The following is a 19,920-nucleotide window of genomic DNA, read 5'->3' as shown; positions in this document are numbered from 1 at the left end:
GGTCATCAGTCCGCCCCCCGCTGTTGTTCAACACTGGTCTGGTCTTGTTGGTTGTCTGAACCAGAGCATTGAGTGGAAGCTCCCATACAGATACCTACAGTTGATTCATAGATATTACCCCGCCAAGCATTACTTGTTAAAACTTAAGAAAGATTTATATGTGAGTCCGTCTGTGTGAATCCGAACCTGAAACACACCTGTCCTGGCACTCTCACTCTACTGCCACCTTCTGGACAGAACTGATGGCGTTTTGTTTATATTTTTACACACATTTTTATATGAAGGCTGATGTAACAGGAGCCAGAGTAGATGGGATTGATAAATAAAAATATAGGTGACTGTCACTTGATGAAAGATGAATACTGTTATCTTATTTATGCATTTAACAGTGGCAGTGATTATTTTATCAAAACACTGAAAACATTTTGTGCATTGCAAGAGATTGTAAGTGCTTTGTGCTATTATTGCTATTATGATATTACCATAATGTTCAAAAAGGTCTTCCTAAATTAACATCCACACAGGATAAACTTTTCAAACAGAAATGTTGCTCTTGGCTTTCCTCAACAGCAGCATTTCTTTTTCCTCATCTCCAGTTCAGCACCTTTTCCTCTTGTGCATAGTCATCACTGCAGCCTTTTAATCGGTGTGTGTGTGTAAAGGCTCTTTTATGTTTTCATAAGAAACATAGTAACAGAATAAGCATTTTAAATGTATTTATAATTCATCTATAGGCACAATTCATCCCTGTTACATGTGATTGAGTTCTTTGTGAAAGGATGACCACATGCGATGTCTCTGACTGGTCAAGTTGATCTCAGACAAAGTGATATCAAAGACTTCAGGCTGTTACTCAATGCAAAAATTATTTTAAAAAATTTAATATCCTCAATTTTGAACCCTTAAAGTGAACATGCACTCATCAGTTGCATTATGTAGACCTGCTGAAAGGTCCTCATTGACACAGAAGGCAGAAGACGTGTAGGTTTTAGAGGACAGGGCTTGTGAAATATAAGCAATTAAGGCTGTCTTGAGGATTGAAGCATTTAATATGGCAGCTGTACCTCAGGTAGAAAGCTCATTTTTCTGTAATGATTAAATTTATAGCAGCCTGTGTGGCTTGTAGCTAATCCTTGTGCAGCTCAGGTGTCACAAGTTTAGCTGTTATTATTTTTTCTTTATTATACTGCTCTTTGTTCCAGTCATCCAGGTATTATTATCTGAAAGCACATGAAACACTTTCTAACCTTGTCTGCCATCTATGCCTTCTTGCGCTGACCTCAATCTTTCATATCGAAGTTCCCACATGTAAAATTAATAACATACCTTAAAAGGAAAGTAACTGCATACAATCAACAGAAATAATTACAGCCTCACAATTTCCATTTTTAGTGCAAGACTCAAATGCCCCAGCTCTTAACGGAAAAACGGAGACGTTCTATTGGTTAATTTATTTCATCGTATGCATCCTTAAATATTCGTGCATTTTCTTTGTATTACAGTATTAATCGCTTTCATTTTCACACAAATACTACAAAACTTGAAACTTTGGTGTTACAAAATGAATGGATGGCTCATGTTCGCAGTTCAGGTCAACCAACAACACATGTATTAAATGAGACATGAGAACAAGTAGTATTACTACACCTTTATAATGCATTCCTACAGACTCTGGTCATCATTAGACTGATTATTTGTCACAAATATATAAGGTCGCTCCACTGATACTCACACATCTATCTAGAAATGACTAAAACAAATTTCCTTATCATTTGGATCCGAGAGGAAAATCAGTATATTAAATGGAAAAAAATAGAAATTGACAAGAAAGCAAATGTCTTTATCAGGCAGTAGCCAAACTGTTTTAATGAGGTTACTGAGGCACAGACTAGTTATTTTATCACTTAATTATACACTTTTATTTAATGACTTGCTCACTTTCAACAAGGGCAAATATCCCTGCAGGTAAATTAGTGTACAGCAGAGGTACAGTGTTTAATTAATTAAACACTGAGAAATAGTTCCTCAGTGTTTGTAAGTGGATGCTCCGTTTGTGCGTCTTTAATACCCAACTGTAGGAACAACCACTCAAAAAAAAAAAACACTGAATATTTATTTATTTATTATTTAGGTAGATAAAGCAGCAGTTTTACTCTTTTTGACTCCACTTTCTCAAGATGTCCTCTGCGGCATCCAGCGTGGAGTCCTCCTGTGAGGACAAAGTGGTGACAGAAGCACTGACAAACAGGAAGAACTTGTTATTTTTGAGATGTGCATGTGAATTAATAAGGGCAGATTTACCTTAACAAAACAGAATCGGATGTATTTGTCAAACTCCTTGCTGTGCTCTGGACTGTAGAACGCAGAGACGGGGATTGTCGCTAAACCCTGTGGGAAAAAAAAGTTAGGCAGGAAAATCAAAGACAAATCTAAATACATGGGAACGGTCAAGGACATTATCAATACCTTACCATACACTCTGAGCAAATATTGCATATTCCCACATTTAAAATCATTTACCTTCTCTTTAACAAGCCATTTAACAAATCTGAAGTCATATAATTCATCCTTTGTGCTCGGGTCATTGAGGTCCACCTCTTTAGGAAAAAAAAAAAGGGGGTAAATATTGATTTCAGATGATGACAGATGCAGACAGCTCAGACGACTGTTCATCACTCACCGACTGAGGAGATGTCTGTGATCATAAAGTAGCCCCCCTCTGGCATGATGGGCTGCAAGCCCACACTCTCCAGACACGAGGCCAGCTTCTTTCTTTTGTGGTGCAGCATTGCGGGAAGCTGCTGGAAGTAGCTCTCCGGAGTCCCAAACAGCTCATATTCCCTTTCAAATCCATGAGCGACTGCCTCCTGTTGGTGGGGAAGAAGGATGAAAAGATCTCAGTGGGATCGCCGAGTTTTAAAACTTAAGATGAACAGACAGTTTTGATATATTAGGTTAAGTACAAGGTCTAAAAGAAGCAAAGAAATAAAATAACCTGCTCACTTCCATTAATTTACCTAAATTTAGACAGCAGAAGGATTTCCAAGGGAAATCCTATACAGTACATAAAAGATGGATGAAGCCATCCATGAAGCCTCTAATTTACCATTTTGACCATCACAATCTTGTTTTGTGTTTTTTCTTTAAACTTGTCTTGAGTCACGGGTGACCTGGTCAATCACAAGTTAGCCACATCTTAAAGCATACCCTGCTTTTTTTTTTTTTTCCCTATTTAATTTATGGAGTCATAATTTGCAAAATGAAGATCATGTTTTTTAAGCAAGAGTGAGACCATAAACTCATTAGTAAAGTCTTTCTTAATGAGTTTATGAGGTCATAAATCAAGTATACTTACATATAATATGACCTGTTTTTGAAATCTTAGGACCATCCCATTTGATTAGCAGCACCTGGCTGCTGTTTACCCTCTTAATTCCTATGGGAGCAGTAGGGGTGTACAGGACTGCATAGAGTCATGTGAAAATCATTTTTTCCCCCTGTGGCCATAATTTCACAGCACCGCTAAAGTTGCACTAATATTTGTTCAGCAAATATTTACTTGAGCAGCTGTTGCACAGTGATAAACAGAGTTCTGATGGATGGTTTTCATGTATTTGATGATTTCTCCAGAGCCGATGGCCCAGCCAACCTGAAAAATAGATTAAAAAAAAAAAAACCCATGAAGGTCAGGTCACAGTAACAATGTGCAGCAAAGACAAAGACAGTCTGTGTGTTACCTTCCAGCCAGTAGCACTAAACGTCTTTCCAGCACTGCCAACAGTTACAGTTCTTTCCCACATGCCAGGAAGGCTGGCTGTCAACGACACAAACACGACACATCACATCGGTGCTGTGGCTAACTGGTCTGTGTGTTTTGTTGAGCTCTGGCTGTTAGCTTACCTATCTTTATGTGCTTGGCTCCATCATACGTAAGCCACTCGTACACCTCGTCGCTGAAGCACAGCAGATTGTGCTTAATACACAGATCAGCAATCATTTGGAGCTCTTCTATCTTGTAAACCTGCAACGGACATGGATGCACATTTGTATCCAAGAGGAAAATCAGCATATTAAATGGAAAAAAATAGAAATTGACAAGAAAATAAAATCGTATTAGGTGAAAATTCCACAAACCAAATCAAACTTATGTGCATACTTAACGGCCTTGTTTCCCTGTCAAACCGATGCTCGTGCAAAAGAAATCAAATGATGATTTCACTATAAGGGCATCATTAAGCTTACCTTGCCTAGTGGGTTGTTGGGAGTGTTGATAACAATGGCTTTAGTGCGTGGAGTAATTTTACTGGCCAGCTCCTCGGCAGAAAGAACCCAGTCTCCACTGGACAGGACGGTGCTGCCCTCTCTCTGTTGGCAACAAAACAGAAGAAATCTTTTTAAGAGCCATAAATTTACATTCCTAAACTGAGGACAAAATATAATGTTATCAAAAGACCTAATATAAGCACTTTTTTAAAGAAACATGAACCACTTACTGGTCTCAGAGGTACATAAACTGCCTTTCCTCCGGTCATCATCACCATGGGTTGGTAGCAATCGAAGAAAGGTTCAATAATAATGACCTGGAAGGTAAATTTTCATTACCTTCCAAAAAATATATATTATTTTCACTTCGACCTGTGCTAAGCACCATGTGTGAAATTTAATCACTTTTTTCTGATTTTCTTTGTCACTCGCTCCACTGATTTCTGTACCTCGTCCCCTTCGTCAATCAGAGCCTGAAATGCGCAGAATAGGGCCTGATAAGCTCCAACTGTCACCAGGATGTCTTCAAGAGGATCGATGTCCAGTCCCACGATCCTACTAAAGAATTTAGCCAAGCTTTTTACAAGAGGAGGGTGACCCTGAGGAGAAAAAAACCATGAAAAGGCCATGCATTATTTGTTCTTCAACTGCTTCAATTTCTGCATCCGTCTTTTTAATACCCAAGAAAAATGACTGAAAACAGGTCTCCTTCAGATGTATTTTTACTTACAAAAGCTCGAGTGTACTGGTGCATTTGAGGTCCTCCGGTGATGGCTTTACAGAAGGCGTCCTGGACAAACTGTGGAGGGGAGAAGTCGGGAAATCCCTGACCGAGGTTCACTGCTTTGTAATCTGCTGCGAGCTGTGTGAACTCAACCCTGTGGAAGCAAAGCAGGTGAGACAAAGAAATGATGCTGCCAAATAGAATAGAATAGAATAGAATGCCTTTATTGTCATTATACAGGATGTACAATAAGAATGAAACAGTCAGTTGAGATGATTGTTTATTTCAAGCTTCCATCATTCTATTCTAACTTGAGTTACACTCCTGAGTCTATATTCAGTCCCTAACCCTGACATTAAATGACAGAGACGTATATTACAATTACCTCAGCACATTTGTTGCAGGCGTGTTACATAAATCAGACTAAAAAAACAAAACAACCCCCCCCCCCCCCCCCCCAACTCTCTCTCTATGTAATTACAATAATCATAAAAGAAATTGGAGTTTTGTTCATTAGTTGTCTTAAACTCATGTGATGTGTGTAATTTGTTAGGAATGAAAGGATGCAACATCGTTTGATTCAAGGACACCCCAAAAATCAAAGTGTAAAAATGATACAGGAGGGTTGTCCAAATTTCCTGAAATTTCATTGCAGCAACTCAAAATGGTACTCAGTAGTGTGTTCGACCCCCGCGTGTTTGTGTGCATGCCTGACATCAGGGCATACTCCTAATAAGACGATGGGTGTCCTGGGGGATCTGCTCCCAGGGGGGGGCTCCCAAACAGTCTGAGGTGCAACCTGGTGGTGTTGGGTGGACTGAAACATAATGTCCCAGAGGTGTTCTGGATTTAAGTCAGGCGAGCGTGGGGGACCAGTCAGTGGAATCAATTCCTTGATCTTCCAGGAACTGCTTGCATATGCTCACTACATGAGGCCGGCCATTGTTGTGCACCAGGAGGAACCCAGAACCCACTCTACCATCATAGGGTCTGCCAAGGAGTTCATCCTGAAACTTTTGTCTGTGTGATTGTTTATATTGATCTTTATTGCATTTTTTTTTTTTTTTGTAGTTGTCATCGTATTCTACAGAATTCTGCTTAGCTTGTGACTTTGTGGTGACTCACAAGTTTCCAGCAGCAATACTTGCACTTAGCCCACGATGACAGCTTTGGATAAAAATTAAACGCTATAAAATTGTCAAACATTAATTTGTCAGCAAAGCCTAGGGTTTTGAATATTAAGTTTCAAATTTGCATATGTTACAAGACAGAAAAGATGCAAAACCCGAATATAAAATATCAGACATTTCTTTCCTGTCTGTGATAGCGTATACAGATTACACACTGAAGGTACATGTGTAATAGTTTGTGACACTTTCAGAAAAGAAAGGGACTCAGCTCCAATCTGTACAAGAAGGTAGGAGGTAGGCGATAAAGAGGAAATCGGTGTCCTTTTTTTCCCCCATTTAAACAATCTGTTTAAGGGAAGGCAGGAAGCAGGCCAGTGAATTATATACGAGATTAGTTAGAACTGGGGCAACAATATCAGAGTAAACCAATCAGAGGAAGCGCGGGGCGGGTCATATCTTCATAACCCTCCATACAAAAAAAACAAAACAAACAAAAACTCCGAAATTAGGCTGGGTGCGAAATAAATAAAAAAAAAATCAATGTTCAAGATTTCATTTGTAGCTGAGGATAAAGTTGTCATGCAAACTAAACATTCAGCAATTCAAAGTTTAAAAGACATAACGATACGGATCCGAAAACAAGTCTCACCACAGTTTCAAAAATAGTAGCAGGGTGCAAAACCCCTGAAAGGTCAGTGTGTGTCTCGCATGCAAGGTTCATGCATTTGGAAATGCTTTGTCTAGTAACTAATAAGTGTAATTGCTACAGGACAGATTTCTGTTTCGTTTTGTTCTCCTTTGACCATAAATCGTAGCCAAAGAGCAGGCACCTGAATGCAACTTTAAATAGGCTCAGCTTTGTCCATAGTCTGCAGACACCGCTGTTTAAATCTTACTTCGGGGAGCAGTTAATATATTACACATATTAAGCTTTAACCTTGGTCGTTGGGTTGAAGCTTAATGTGAAACATTTCATTATATTCACTCACCAAACATTTTTATCCACCCCGTCTGTCCTGCGTGCATGAAGTCGTCTGGACATGATGATCTGCAATAAAAACACGTTTAAAAAAAGTACGCTGACATCGCTGAAGACGTTTAATAGAGCCGTGCCGACCTTATGACCGTTTCTAACTGAACTCTGACGAATTAGGATCAAGCCTGCTGCAAGATTCCTGATTATTCCCATTAATGAATGATCATCGCCTCACGGAGGAAAGAGCGCTGTTATCACTGAATCCCTGCGGAAAACGTTACTCTTCACCTGAAAATCCAGGCCTGTTATTTGGCCCAAGCAACTCTTCAAGAATGGAAATCCCTACACCTCCCCTTCAGCCGCCTTGTTTTTGATATCTACTTCCTGTGTGGGCGGAGCGAGATATTATAATTAGAAACGTCACTGACAACGGCCAAACACAAACGCGTCCTGAACTCAAGCTCAAGTTTATTTATCACTGCCCCTCACAAGGTAGTCTGACAATAACATACTTTGCCTTTTTTTGTGATATGCAAATTTAGCTTAAGACATGATTATTGGTCAAATGTGTAAATAAATTAATTGGACAACAGAATTTCACATTTATAGTCACCATAATGATCACAATCACATTTTATTGACCATGACACATAATATTCAACCAGTATGTGCACAACGAGTGCACTTTATTATCATGTAAATATCACAGTGTCATACAGAAACTGATTTCTTAACTGAAACATGACAAGTTCTCTTTTCTTCCTCTAAACTGTGGCTTTCTTCAAGTCCTCGGGCAGCACTCGGCCCTTCTTCCGTGCCCTCTCCTTCTTCTTCTCTGCCCTGACCTGCTTGCGTTTTGTGAGGTTCTTCCGTCTTTTGTCCTGCCGCTGCTGCATCTTTTCCAGAACGTGCTCGCTCCGCTGGTTCCATTTCTTCTTCCTCTGAGTGCGCCTCTTCTCCTTCTTCTTCAGCGACTCGCGCAGCATCTCCTCGTTGTCTTTGATTTTGATGCCCTCAGCTTTATAAAGCATGTTGGTCCACATGATCTTCTTCTCCATCTCACGGGCCTTCTCTTCGTCTTTCTCTCTCAGCTGTTCCAGCTTTGCTTTGCGAGCCTCCACACGGCTGAGCAGCTGCTTGTAGTTCTTCCCCGTCAGTGGCGTTACCTGGCCTTTTATACCCTCTTTCTTCTTCTTCTTTCTCAGTTTTTTGTCTATATATCCCTCTTCCACTGTCTCGACCTTGTTGAAGATAATAGCAGTCTCGTTTCTTTTGCTCGAGGCAGGGACCTGCTGCTCTTCCTGTTTTATCTCTGGTTGCTGTTCTTTCCCACTTTGTTCAGCTAGTTTCTTCATCAGAAATTCTTTCCTTTTCTTCTTCTTGCGCTCCCGCTCCAGCTTTCGCTTTGCTCTCTTTGCCTGGACAGCCTCTGATAATGTATCCTTAGGAGCTCCCTAATAAAAGACAGTTGAACATAGTTAATCTAAAACAATAATACAAGAGCTGCGGCTAATGCAGGAGGCCCCCCACCACCCAAACAACAAAAGCTGGACTTCAGTACAAAACCAGTAAGCACTACTGAAGAGTTTGCTGTACTGTTTGTCTGTTGGACTGGTGCACAGAGGCTGTGTTCATGGTCAGTGACCCTCGACAATGTAGGACACAGAGACTATAGAGCTGTGTCCTACATAACAGATTCAAGCAGAGAGAATTCATTAGTGTAAAAATTTAGATTGGAATAACTTATAAATTATTCTCATGTAATATTATTTTATATTATTACATTAATATAGCAGGTCCAGTTAGCTTTACACAAAAATAGCTGGTAGAAACGTCCTCCAAAGAGCTACTTTTACTTTCGTACTTTGAGTACATTTCAGAGCCTGTACTTTTTAAATTTTACTAGAGTAAAGAAGATGAAGAAGATGAGTACTTTTACCAGAGGAGTTTTTAACACAAGTATTTGTACTTCTACTAAAATACAGAATGTCTGTACTTTTGCCACCTCTGACGAGGACTGAAGAACAGTCTGTAATGCAGGGATCCTCAAATCCAGGCCTCGAGGGCCGGTGTCCTGCAGGTTTTAGATGTGTCCTTGATCCAGCACACCTGAGTCAAATATAGAAGTCATTAGCAGGACTCTGGAGAACCTGACTGCAAACTGAGGAGGTAATTCAGCCATTTGATTTAAGTGTGTTGGATCAGGGACACATCTAAAACCTGCAGGACACCGGCTCTTGAGGCCTGGATTTGAGGATGTGTGAATAAAACTGTTTGTCTTTCATACTGTTCAGCATCTCTGAACACTGCATACCTGCCCTCTGGACTCCTCAATCTTTTCATGGAGCCTCTTGCGTAGCACATCGACTGTGGAGAAGCTGGAGCCTTCACTTCCTCCTTTAAGAAAAAGAAAATAAGCATTAAATGAAACCCAGTTATGTGAAGAAAAAAACCTCCACCCTGAACCAGAATAAACCTGGTGTACCTTGAGGCTTCTGTGGTGTAGCTCCATTAGTGGCCTCAGTGTTGGGCCTGTTTGGTTTCGGTGTGGCTTTGCTCTTCTGCGCTGTTGGAGAGGCTGAAGGCTTCTGTTGGGTTTTGGGACTCTTGCCATCAGCAGCCTCGTCTTTAAAATGTTTCTTTTTACATTTTTTCTTCTTTTTTGGAGGACCGGTGTCACTTTTACCTTTGAAATGAACTGCAGACACACAAAGAATGCACATATTAATGACTGCATGTATTTAATTAGTGTTACTCGGCTGCCTTGGTGCAACATTGCAATTACAGTTTCTAGACTAAGACAAAATGCTCAGACAATGTCAGCTAATTGGAAAAAGGAAGATCTGAAATTTTCTGTTGACAAAGAAAAAACAAACGAACTCATGATCATCTTGCTTCCTCATTCTCCACAAGACAAAAACCAGTAACAGCTGATTCAGTGGGTGACAGTTTTTTCCTTCAGAAAGCAATCCTATTAACAGTAAAAACATTTATCAATCTTAAACATTTTTCTTTAGAACAACATTTATGTAATTATCAGTTTAGCTTGTGACTTCTTAATATAAGTTATTAGCTGTTTGGTTAAAAATGAGTTCCCTTTTTTGCATGTGTTGCTATTTTAATTATTATTATTACTTTTTGGTCCTGTGTAAATGGTAAATTTATAGCACTTTTACAGGTCTTTATACAGCATGACTTATTCACACACACATTCATACAAGCACTGTTTGGAGCAGCCTAACCCTAACCCTCTGATTAATAGATGACCTGCTCTACCTCCTGAGCCACAGCCATTTATTGCACTGTACAGTGACATATTTAGCTGCTGTACACCTCCACTGTAGATTTTAAATCAGAAGTGACTGTGAATGAAGTGCAGACTTGAAGCTTTCATTCAGGGATTTTAGAAAAAAATCTTCCATCAACTGTTATAAATGCAGCCATTTTTATACAGTCCCCCATTTTCAGAGGCTCAAAATTACCTGGACAATTGACAAGTAGTTTAATGGACAGGTGAGGCCTGCTCCCTTGTTACTACATGACAAATTAGGTAGACATAACATCTGTAGTTGATTCATAGTGTTGAATTTTTATTTCATAACGTTTCACTGTAATTTTGAATATGAGTCCTAAAGAAATGTGTGCAATGATTTATTGATGATGACTGCAAACACCAACAGATGCGCCCTGCCAGGTGAGGGACTTAAAGAGGACTTCAGAGCTGTAATCAAGGCTCGAAGGTGGCTGCAGTAAAGGCATTGTATTTAAAACATTCCTTATATTTAAAATTATGTTATGTCACATAAAAAAAATTATTTAAAATATTTTTAGATATCCCCAAACTAAATACACATAATTTCCATATTTGACAAAAACTCAAAGTCTTAACATTTTAAAACAGAAATTTAATTTTTTGGCTGTTTTTTTTTTTTTTTTGGTGCAGAAAAGACTAAATGATTAAGCTTTTATCAATAATACCCGATTACTTTTCTGACATACTATCAGTTTGGTTATTTCCTCCAATAAACAAACCCCTGCATTGGAAAAAACTGCAGATCCTTCTCAAACACTGTAGCGCCCCCTGTGGTAACAAGTAGGTAACATGAAAAAGTGTGGCAGGAGGTTTGATGACATTTACTGAGTTTTACATAGTTTCCTACAACAACTAACGCCTAAACGTTAAAGTAAGCTTATACCACAGCACAAAAATCTCTAAGAAGTGCGTAAATAAACCCGCGCAGTTAGCTAACATTACCGAACGGTCTCTTCTTCGGCTCCTGGGCTCGTTGAGAAAACACTTTACTTGCAAGTTTTTGAATGTACGAGTCCTTAGAGACGAGATCCATGTCGCAAAGTGGGCGTTTAGTCCGGATAAAACAGCTAAAACAGGATATTTACAGATTTTAAAAAAACATCAACACATTCACGTACCCACGTGGGTAAAAAAAAACTAACGGGGCGGGGCGTCGTCAAAGCGGAAGGAGTAACACCAGAAGTGGTCCCCCTCCGAGCAGAAGCCTGCCAGTTATGTAGTTGTTATGTACTTAGCTTTTTCCTTCATTTTCACCACATTTTTCACTTTGTTTTGATTCAGAATGGCTTCTTTGACACTTCTGTTGGCTTCCTCCCGGAGGGTGCTTCCGACACTAAAAACGCAGGTGCGTTAATTGTCGTAGTTTCTCGTCTTTACGTCCCAGAGAAAAAGTTACGTGAAAGTCATTTTTCATCGCTCAGTGAGCGACTTACACAAATATTCAGTTTTTTGAGTTGTTTGTTTTGTATAATTGCAGAATCGCGCCTTTTACCCCAAGAGGTCTTTCTTTCTGCCCAGACTCCTCAAACCTGCAGACGGTACAAGAAAAACATGCTCATAATTACACTAGCTCTATTTTTTTTTTTACTCTTTATTTATAAATAACAAAAAGTGCAATAATGTATAGCGAGATAAAGCAAAGAGAAAAAGTGCCACAGCGGTAATGTGGTCTCAAGAAGAAATGTATATTATTTAAGGGAATTAATTGTTCTTTTACACTTTTTCTTTTAACAGAAGACTTAATTGAGAGTCCATTAAAAAAAAATAGAAAAAACAATCTATTCTTCATCTATGATGTGGTATTTTGTCCAGTAGGTGAAATGTAATGACTGCATAATATAAAGTAATGCAAAGGACATAAATATAATATATTTAATAGCTATGTCAATATGCAGTTCGACTTTACAAGCAGTCCACCTTACATTCATACTGTTTTCATATCCAGGAAGCTTCCTTGGCTTTGGACGACTGTCCAGCTCCACAGCAGCCAAAGCTGCAGAGAAAGGAGAAGACTCTTTTCTTAAATGGTTCCTGCTGCTTATCCCTGCCACCACTTTTGGCCTCGGTACATGGCAGGTACAACCTATTTGTTGATTGTTGCTGCTTTTTAAATACACAATTCAGTTATGTCTTTGTGTTAATGTTGGATGGACTCTGGTGCTTTTATCACTGTGTAGGTGAAAAGGCGTCAGTGGAAGTTGAGGTTGATTGATGACCTGACACGACTCACTACTGCAGACCCCATTCCTCTTCCTCTGGAGTAAGTAAATGGCAGGCATGCTTCATCAGCAGGTCATTCAAAGTTGTTGCATTTATTTACACATATGCTGGCCTCTTTGTTTAAAACTTTGGCCATGCTTAAGTGCATACGCACATCAATGGCAGAAAATAAGAAAAAGCACAATAGGTACCCTTGAGTATCTATTTCATGCCATGACCTAATGTGCAGAAACACCAATTAAATAAGTTAAATAAGCCACATGTTGTGTACATATGTTAGTCATTAGGTTGCAGATTTACATGTGATTTTTTTTTTCACCCCCTTGCATCCTAGTCCTTATGAGATTAATAACTTGGAGTACAGAAGGGTCAAGGTACGTGGGCGTTATGATCACTCCCGTGAGCTGTACATTATGCCCCGCTCACCAGTCGATCCGGAGAGAGAGGCCAGAGAGGCGGGAAGACTGTCTTCAAGTGCAGAGACCGGCGCTAATGTCATCACCCCATTCCACTGCACCGACCTCGGGTAAGGAGCCAGATAAAACATCACATCACAGAAATAACTGTATAGCAATCTTGCACTTTGTCCAACACTGATTTATATGGTCTGTGTCACTGAAGCATCACAATCCTGGTGAACAGAGGATACGTGCCAAGGCAGAAAATAAGACCAGAGACCAGGATGAAGGGGCAGGTTAGTATCTCAGATGAGGAAAGACATCAGATGCTGGTTTAGCACAAATGTTTTAGACCAGGTTGTAGTGTTAAATGAGTCGTAATGCTGCCCTGAGAGTTGTTTACTGAATGAAGATGAACTTATTTTAAGTCTAACAAAGTTTGCCTCAGGCTATGTCAGAACTTAGATGACGGTCGTGAAAAAGGAACAACACCCTCTTTCAGTTCTAAGGTTTTACACATCAGGACATAATAATAAAAAATTATCTGCTCCTTAGCAACTCTTAAAATGAGGTAAACACAACCTCAGATAAACAACATGACATATTACACAATGTCATTATTTATTTAGCAAAAACTAAGCCAAAATGCAGAAGCAGTGTCTGAAAAACTAAGTACACCCTCACTGCTCCCATAGGAATTACGAAGGTAAGTAGCAGCCAGGTGCTGCTAATCAAAGGCACTCAATATGAAGCCCATCATCCCGCAGTGAGAAATATCATTAACAGGTGGAAAACATTCAAGACAACTGCCAGTCTTCCCAGGAGTGGACGTCCCAGCAAATCACACCAAGTTCAGACCGTGTAATGCTGAGAGAAACTGGAAAAAAACCCAGGAGCTCCATCTCAGACTCTACAGCCTCAGTTAGCATGTTAAATGATAAAGTTCATTTTATTTCTTGTTGACGCGAACAGCACTAAGCTGTTAGAGGAAGTTGCTCTCCCAGGTCTTTCTGGTGTGAAAAAAACTAATGTATTCAGAATTCATGTCAAATTAGGTCCAAACTTCCTTTAGTAACTATTTTAAACGTGTTATCCTTGTGAAATTGGCTCCAAGTCCTTTTAATTATCATGTTATTCCTACTAATAAACTTTTTGCATACAAATTTAAATTCACTAAAGTGGAACCAACACACCACAAGCTTCCTTCAGTCATACTGATGAATTTCCTGTTCCTTTAAAGCCTTTTCTGACTTCCTTACCAAAGTGAAATGCTCCCTTCATGCAGGTGGAGGATGAGGTGGAGGTGGTGGGAGTGGTCAGGCTGACAGAGATTCGTAAACCCTTTGTACCAAACAACGACGTGGAGAAAAACCGCTGGCATTACCGAGACCTGGAGGCAATGTCACAGATCACTGGAGCTGCACCCATCTTCATTGATGCTGACTTTGGTACGTTCTCATAACCAATACTTTGACTCTCATTACATACAGATTAAACCCCTCATAAACCTACAGGTCATGGTTTATCCCAGTCACTCACACTGATACTTTGTTCTTGAAAGTAATTTAAAGTATTGTGTATATGCAGGTAGCACTATTCCTGGTGGGCCAATAGGTGGACAGACCAGAGTCTCTCTGAGGAATGAACACATGCAGTACATAATAACATGGTTAGTGAGGCTTTTCTTTTGAATTGCAGATCTGTGAGAAACATCTCAAAATGCATTTAATAGTAATTACTTTTTTCCCCCTTCCCACAGGTATGGTTTGTGTGCAGCTACGTCCTACATGTGGTATACAAAGTTCATCAAGAAGATTTAGAATTTGAGGATTTAATGCAGTTAAATTATTCCACTTGAATACTTGAAAACCATATACTCTTAATTGTTGTGAGCCTGCTGCAGGTATTGTGTAAATAGGTTAATGTGAGAATAAAGTACCCAAGCTCTGGGATTCTTGTTTCTATTGTATGTCATGAACTGATGAAAACTGAAAAAAATTAATCCTGAACACGTGCCTGTAAAAAATTTAGTCTGTAAATATTAAATTTAAGCCATTTTTTTTTGTAAAATTGGACATTTTTACTTGGTAGTTTCACTGCTGGAGGCCATTCAACAAGTCATTTGGATGTAATCAGATTCAGTGAGTGAAGTATAAACTGTTTGGACTTTGTTACATCTACATTTCCATGGAACTGAAAGCCACAGTTCATTTTTCCACCCATAAATTTAGGTTTATTTAGACTCACCTAAACCATCTTAGTCATTTCTATTTTAAGGGATTATCAGTTAATTATTACTTATTATTTAATCTATGATCCAAACGAACAAAATGACGTCATTCATTTTCCATGTTTACAATTCCTGCTCTCATTGTGCTGAAAAAACAAAACTGCAATTTAACATTTTTAGTTTGAAAATTAACAACAGCAGTCTTTTTTCTTTTAGGACATACATTTCCTTTATTCCAAAACAATTTAACCAAGCTTGGTTGCCAGTTCCTTGGCCTTTGCCTTCTCCAGCTTAGTGATGCGTGCTGTGGATTTGGGGCCCATGATGTTACCTCCCCAGTGACGACGGATCTGGAAAACAAGTTTGCAAATGGTTAAAATTTGTACAATTTGTGAAACGTAAACACTGTCACAGTAACTGTTACTCACCTCCTCATATCTGTCATTGTAGTTGGTCTTGATGGCTTCCACGAGCTTGGCAAGTGCACCTTTGTCCTCACTAGGGAAAAACAGCCCGTCAGTACAGTACTGACACTTTACACAGAGGACTACATTTTCAAAACTCAAAGCACACACATGCCTGTCTGACAGTTTTACTTCAGATTCCTACAAAATTTGATACCTAATCAATTAGTCAACTGCAGTAGAAGCCCCCCACCCCAAACTTCCCCAAGTATCACGTCTTTTTTTCCTCATCAAACATGAACTACTAAGAGCACCTGGCAAACTTATCTGTTAAAACTTGAACACAGTTTATGTGCAAACTTACGGGTTAATCTGTGTGAAGGCCAGTGAAGTGCATGTCTTTCTGTGCACCAGTCTGCCCAGTCTAGCCTTGCCCTTGATGATGCAGTAAGGGACACCCATCTTGCGGCACAGAGCAGGAAGGAAGACCACAAGCTGGAAAAGCAAGGGGACCACAGGATCAAGTATTAATATTTCAGGAAGACAATTTTTAACTGCAAAGTAATCTTGGCCAAAAAAATGTTGAGTTTATCCATGAAGCGGTACTGCTGACATTGCACTTCATAGTTAAAACTCGCTTTGTGGTCTGTGCTCAGGGTTAAAAAGCTCGTATGTTTTGATCCACACAAAGGATTCAGGTGAAGAAATTCAGACATCATTGCCAGTGACCACTTTCTGCACTAAACTGGACCAAAAATACAGTCATAATATTGCAACAATCTCACCTCAATTGGATCCACATCGTGGGCAATGACGACCAGCTGGGCCTTCTTGCTCTCCACCAGAGAGGTGACTGTGTTCACACCTGCAGAGGAGGGGAAAAGAAAAAAAAAAATACAAAGAAATTTTAACAACTTACGATCTACCAACTTTGTCCAGAAAATCTCATTATTTTTTGGCCAATGCTCAGGGTTAAAAAGCTCAAAAGACATCAAGGCAAGTTTCAGGTGAAGAAATTCTGGTCATCACTGCATTGAGGCCAAGTTAGATGAGGCTAAATTAACAAGAACAAGGTGGCTTCTAATGTATGAATAAATGAAAATGACACGTTCACAGCACAAACTAGATGTTTAAGAGCAAACCTACAGTTTACCAATTAGGCCAGTGTGTTAAGTAAAATAATAATAATAATCACATACTAAAATAATTTTCATTAAACGTGCAGCTTTACAGATGTGGGGCTTCATCCAGTCTATCAAACTCACCTGCACGGATAATGGGGGGTCTCTTTGTGGGGGCATCTCCCTTTCCAGTAGCCTTCTGCTCAGCACGAGCCAGCAGCCTCTGCTTCTTCTCCTGCTTGGTCTCTGGCCTGTACTTGTGAGCCAGCTTGAACAGCTGAGTGGCTGTGGAAGAACACAGTGCATTAAAATTTCAACCACCAAAGTGTGGCTACATGCTGTGTTAACTGCAGAGCAACTAGGATTTCAAACAGATGCATCAGTGATCTTGGTGGAAATGGTCCACATAACTGGTCAGATAGCAAATATTCTTTCACATCACTTGCAAAGTGAAATAGTTCTTAGAACCCACATGACAAACGCTCAAATACTCAGGTTTTTGTCAGCCTGCCATTCGAAAGAAAAACACTTGCTGGTTCTTACCAGTCTGGCGGTCCAGAGCCTGGGTGAACTGGTTGATTGCAGGGGGCACCTTCAGACGCTTGTAGAGGATGGCGCGCTGCCTCTGCAGGCGGACGTAACGAGGCCATTTCACAAAGCGTGTCAAATCACGCTTTGGTTGAATATCCTGGCCTGTAGTAAACAACAACAACAAGTTATTTATCTACCACTAAACACAGGTACATCCTCATTTTGTTGTTAACTGAATGTGCATCAGCGATCTTGGTGGGAAGATTGTCATCAATGGTATTAAGATAGCAAATATTCTTTTACATCATCTGCACCAGTACGACCGGAGCTCGCCCAAAAATGCCACCTGTGGGTACTCACCGATGCCAAAGTTCTTGGGCCTCTTCTCAAACAGGGGGTTGACTACTTTTTTGGCCTCATGCTTCTTGGCCACTGAAGGGGCCGGTGCCACCTTCTTCCCCTTAGCCTTCTTTCCCTTAGGCTGTGGAAAAGGAGCAGCATGTTACACAAGCACAAATACAGGTAATTTTGACAGCACCGATTCATATTCTATCTTAATGTGCGATTCTGAAGTTGTAAACATGTCATTTCACATGCAAACTTTCAACACTGCTCCACTTTACTAAGCACTAACCACTACCAATGCCAACTTCTCTGAAAATAATTTTTAAGTCCAGCCACAATACAATAAAGCGCTGAAGCAAAATCAGAAATGAAAGTCAAATGCGAGAGCATGACTTTGCCCATGCTGCTACACCTCTACACATAAAGCATGTCATTTACCCGGAGCTAAAGACCGACCGAGGCTGCCTGGCGTACCAATAAAACCTTGAGTACTTATTACGTATTCACACATTAAATAAACACCAGAATTACTGCAAATGTGGAGCCCAATGCAAGATTGGTACCAACTAACGCTCGGGCCCATCCACTTAATGCTACCGTGTAAACTAGCCGGACACACATACATACTGTTTCCCTTTAGTATTACCTCCCACTGTACTTCTACTGATCACATTATGTATTAACGTCTAAACAATTAAATAGAAAAACAAAATAAAGAGAATGAGCTCCTGAAACACGTATGTTCATCGACTTTAGCTTTAGCCCCTCACAGGCACAGCACTGCTAGCACCGGTTACACATCGGCCAGTTTAACTAAGTTTTAGCCATAAACAACACACCATCTGACCACAATATCAACATCACGGTCCTACACAGGGTTGAAGGACTTCATTGTCACATTCTACAGCATAAAGAACTAAAAGCAGAGAAGGATGCGAGCAGATACAACAGCTTAAGTATTTCCCCACAAAGATCAGCTATGTACCCACCATGTCGGTTCAGGCAGAAAGGAAGACCGGGGTATTCTGGGTAGCGTAAATACCGCGAGGCTTGCTGCGTCTTACGTGGCTTCCAATAGCGCCGATCTGGAGTCAGATTTTACAGCTGCCCGCCTCCTCAAGCTTTGGTTTTAGAAAAGCGTGGTGCTGACTCGGAATCTGTGTTGCAAGAAGTATGAATGACTGCGATTTGTTTTAATTTTCTTCGCCGTACTGATAAAATTATAAATGCCTCGAAACAAGCTTGAAACACATTAATCAAAAATACTGTGTGTATATGTAAGTGACATCATATGTTTCTTTCATAGTGCAGAATATATAAAATAAAATAATATTAATTTTTTATTTACAAAACATGGACTATTTTAGGTGTAGCAATATCATACTATGCCTTTCTAGTTTAGTTTTCTAACTTTAAAAAAAAAAAATTACAGTCAATTTAACTTTATTTTGTTGATCCTCGTAATTGTGTACAACAGGTCTTGCCACCCAAATCCACAGATAAAATAAGAGGGGTTATTTAAAAAAAATGCAACATTGGACAGCAGGTTAAAAAGTTATTTAAAAAGACACAAGACATAAATGATTGTGTTGTGCAGCCATCAACAGCATTTGACACATTAAGAGGTTGGACAGCAGAGTAAAATTAGATTTCATCAGATCCTGTCCAGCAATCTTCTGAGAGATCCGCAGTTCAGTTTTTTCTCTCTCAGACTGTGTATTCATCAATAAAAAATATAATATTAATAAAACAAAGAAGAATAATTGAAATCCCCGACAAAAATATGTATTTTATTTTTAGTCTTTGTTGACCATAGTTAGGAATCATGTTAGTATTTGCAGTACTGTGATAAGTCTTCATCTACCCTTGATTTCCAAGGAGCCAGACTTTCTAGGAATTTTTAAAGTGGTCATGAGTAACAGCTCTCCAGGCTTTCTGAAGGTCTTTCAAAGCTTTCATTTGGACATTGGTTGTTTTTTCACTCATTTTCAGTCCAGCCCTAGTGTCTATTTTCAGAGGAATTTTTGTTTTGTTTTATTTTGTGTTTTTTGTTAAGCTAACTCTATATTATATAATTGTTCAAGCAAAAAACAACAAAAAAAAGGTGCCTAACTCAACCACCAGTGTTGTGTCTACACATAATAGGAAACTTATCAAAGAGCCAGTTAAAAATGGTATCTCTGTTACTGCCAGTCTGTTGCAAAAACATACAGTTTGTTACCCTTTTTTAGTTTAGTTTATTAAATGGGAATAAATAGCCAAAGA

General features: G+C 39.5%; 4 protein-coding genes and 4 non-coding genes across 9 annotated transcripts; 1 reads left to right on the top strand and 7 right to left on the bottom strand.

Annotated features, from left to right (window-relative positions):
- Nucleotides 1–1,289: 1,289 nt before the first annotated feature.
- LOC115789240 (kynurenine--oxoglutarate transaminase 1-like) lies at nt 1,290–7,478 on the bottom strand. Of its 2 annotated transcripts, none has more exons than XM_030742558.1 (13): nt 7,235–7,478; nt 7,107–7,165; nt 4,994–5,141; nt 4,713–4,862; nt 4,494–4,580; nt 4,243–4,365; nt 3,901–4,021; nt 3,738–3,814; nt 3,560–3,649; nt 2,681–2,867; nt 2,521–2,597; nt 2,302–2,388; nt 1,290–2,209 (listed from the first exon to the last, which is right to left on the bottom strand). In XM_030742558.1, the coding sequence occupies exons 1-13, from the start codon at nt 7,304–7,306 to the stop codon at nt 2,150–2,152; spliced, it is 1,338 nt and encodes a 445-aa protein (XP_030598418.1). In that variant the 5' UTR covers nt 7,307–7,478; the 3' UTR covers nt 1,290–2,149. The 2 variants fall into 2 exon arrangements, with proteins under 2 accessions (XP_030598418.1, XP_030598419.1); XM_030742559.1 differs by having other exon boundaries at nt 7,382–7,460.
- Nucleotides 7,479–7,595: 117 nt separating this feature from the next.
- LOC115789490 (surfeit locus protein 6 homolog) lies at nt 7,596–11,556 on the bottom strand. The gene is made up of 4 exons (XM_030742931.1): nt 11,349–11,556; nt 9,579–9,791; nt 9,408–9,490; nt 7,596–8,547 (listed from the first exon to the last, which is right to left on the bottom strand). Exons 1-4 carry the CDS (start codon nt 11,437–11,439, stop codon nt 7,858–7,860), a joined length of 1,077 nt encoding a protein of 358 aa, XP_030598791.1. The 5' UTR covers nt 11,440–11,556; the 3' UTR covers nt 7,596–7,857.
- Nucleotides 11,557–11,591: 35 nt separating this feature from the next.
- On the top strand, nt 11,592–15,006 carry surf1 (SURF1 cytochrome c oxidase assembly factor). The gene is made up of 9 exons (XM_030742728.1): nt 11,592–11,751; nt 11,884–11,944; nt 12,352–12,482; nt 12,584–12,666; nt 12,961–13,152; nt 13,248–13,320; nt 14,310–14,472; nt 14,612–14,693; nt 14,784–15,006. Exons 1-9 carry the CDS (start codon nt 11,689–11,691, stop codon nt 14,842–14,844), a joined length of 909 nt encoding a protein of 302 aa, XP_030598588.1. The 5' UTR covers nt 11,592–11,688; the 3' UTR covers nt 14,845–15,006.
- A 451-nt stretch (nt 15,007–15,457) lies between these two features.
- rpl7a (ribosomal protein L7a) lies at nt 15,458–18,679 on the bottom strand. The gene is made up of 8 exons (XM_030742729.1): nt 18,645–18,679; nt 17,671–17,791; nt 17,323–17,472; nt 16,924–17,064; nt 16,444–16,523; nt 16,023–16,153; nt 15,683–15,752; nt 15,458–15,604 (listed from the first exon to the last, which is right to left on the bottom strand). Exons 1-8 carry the CDS (start codon nt 18,645–18,647, stop codon nt 15,500–15,502), a joined length of 801 nt encoding a protein of 266 aa, XP_030598589.1. The 5' UTR covers nt 18,648–18,679; the 3' UTR covers nt 15,458–15,499.
- On the bottom strand, nt 16,306–16,382 carry LOC115789858 (small nucleolar RNA SNORD36). Its single transcript, XR_004020732.1, has one exon. It is a non-coding gene; the product is annotated as a small nucleolar RNA SNORD36 (small nucleolar RNA).
- On the bottom strand, nt 16,620–16,692 carry LOC115789860 (small nucleolar RNA SNORD36). Its single transcript, XR_004020734.1, has one exon. It is a non-coding gene; the product is annotated as a small nucleolar RNA SNORD36 (small nucleolar RNA).
- Nucleotides 17,155–17,226, bottom strand: LOC115789864 (small nucleolar RNA SNORD24). The gene has a single exon (XR_004020738.1). It is a non-coding gene; the product is annotated as a small nucleolar RNA SNORD24 (small nucleolar RNA).
- On the bottom strand, nt 17,550–17,623 carry LOC115789862 (small nucleolar RNA SNORD24). The gene has a single exon (XR_004020736.1). It is a non-coding gene; the product is annotated as a small nucleolar RNA SNORD24 (small nucleolar RNA).
- Nucleotides 18,680–19,920: the final 1,241 nt, after the last annotated feature.

The sequence above is a fragment of the Archocentrus centrarchus genome, chromosome 12 (genome assembly GCF_007364275.1).
Source record: "Archocentrus centrarchus isolate MPI-CPG fArcCen1 chromosome 12, fArcCen1, whole genome shotgun sequence".
Lineage (NCBI taxonomy): Eukaryota > Metazoa > Chordata > Actinopteri > Cichliformes > Cichlidae > Archocentrus > Archocentrus centrarchus.
The sequence above is the reverse complement of the archived record's forward strand: the minus strand, read 5'-3'. Positions and strand labels throughout refer to the sequence as shown.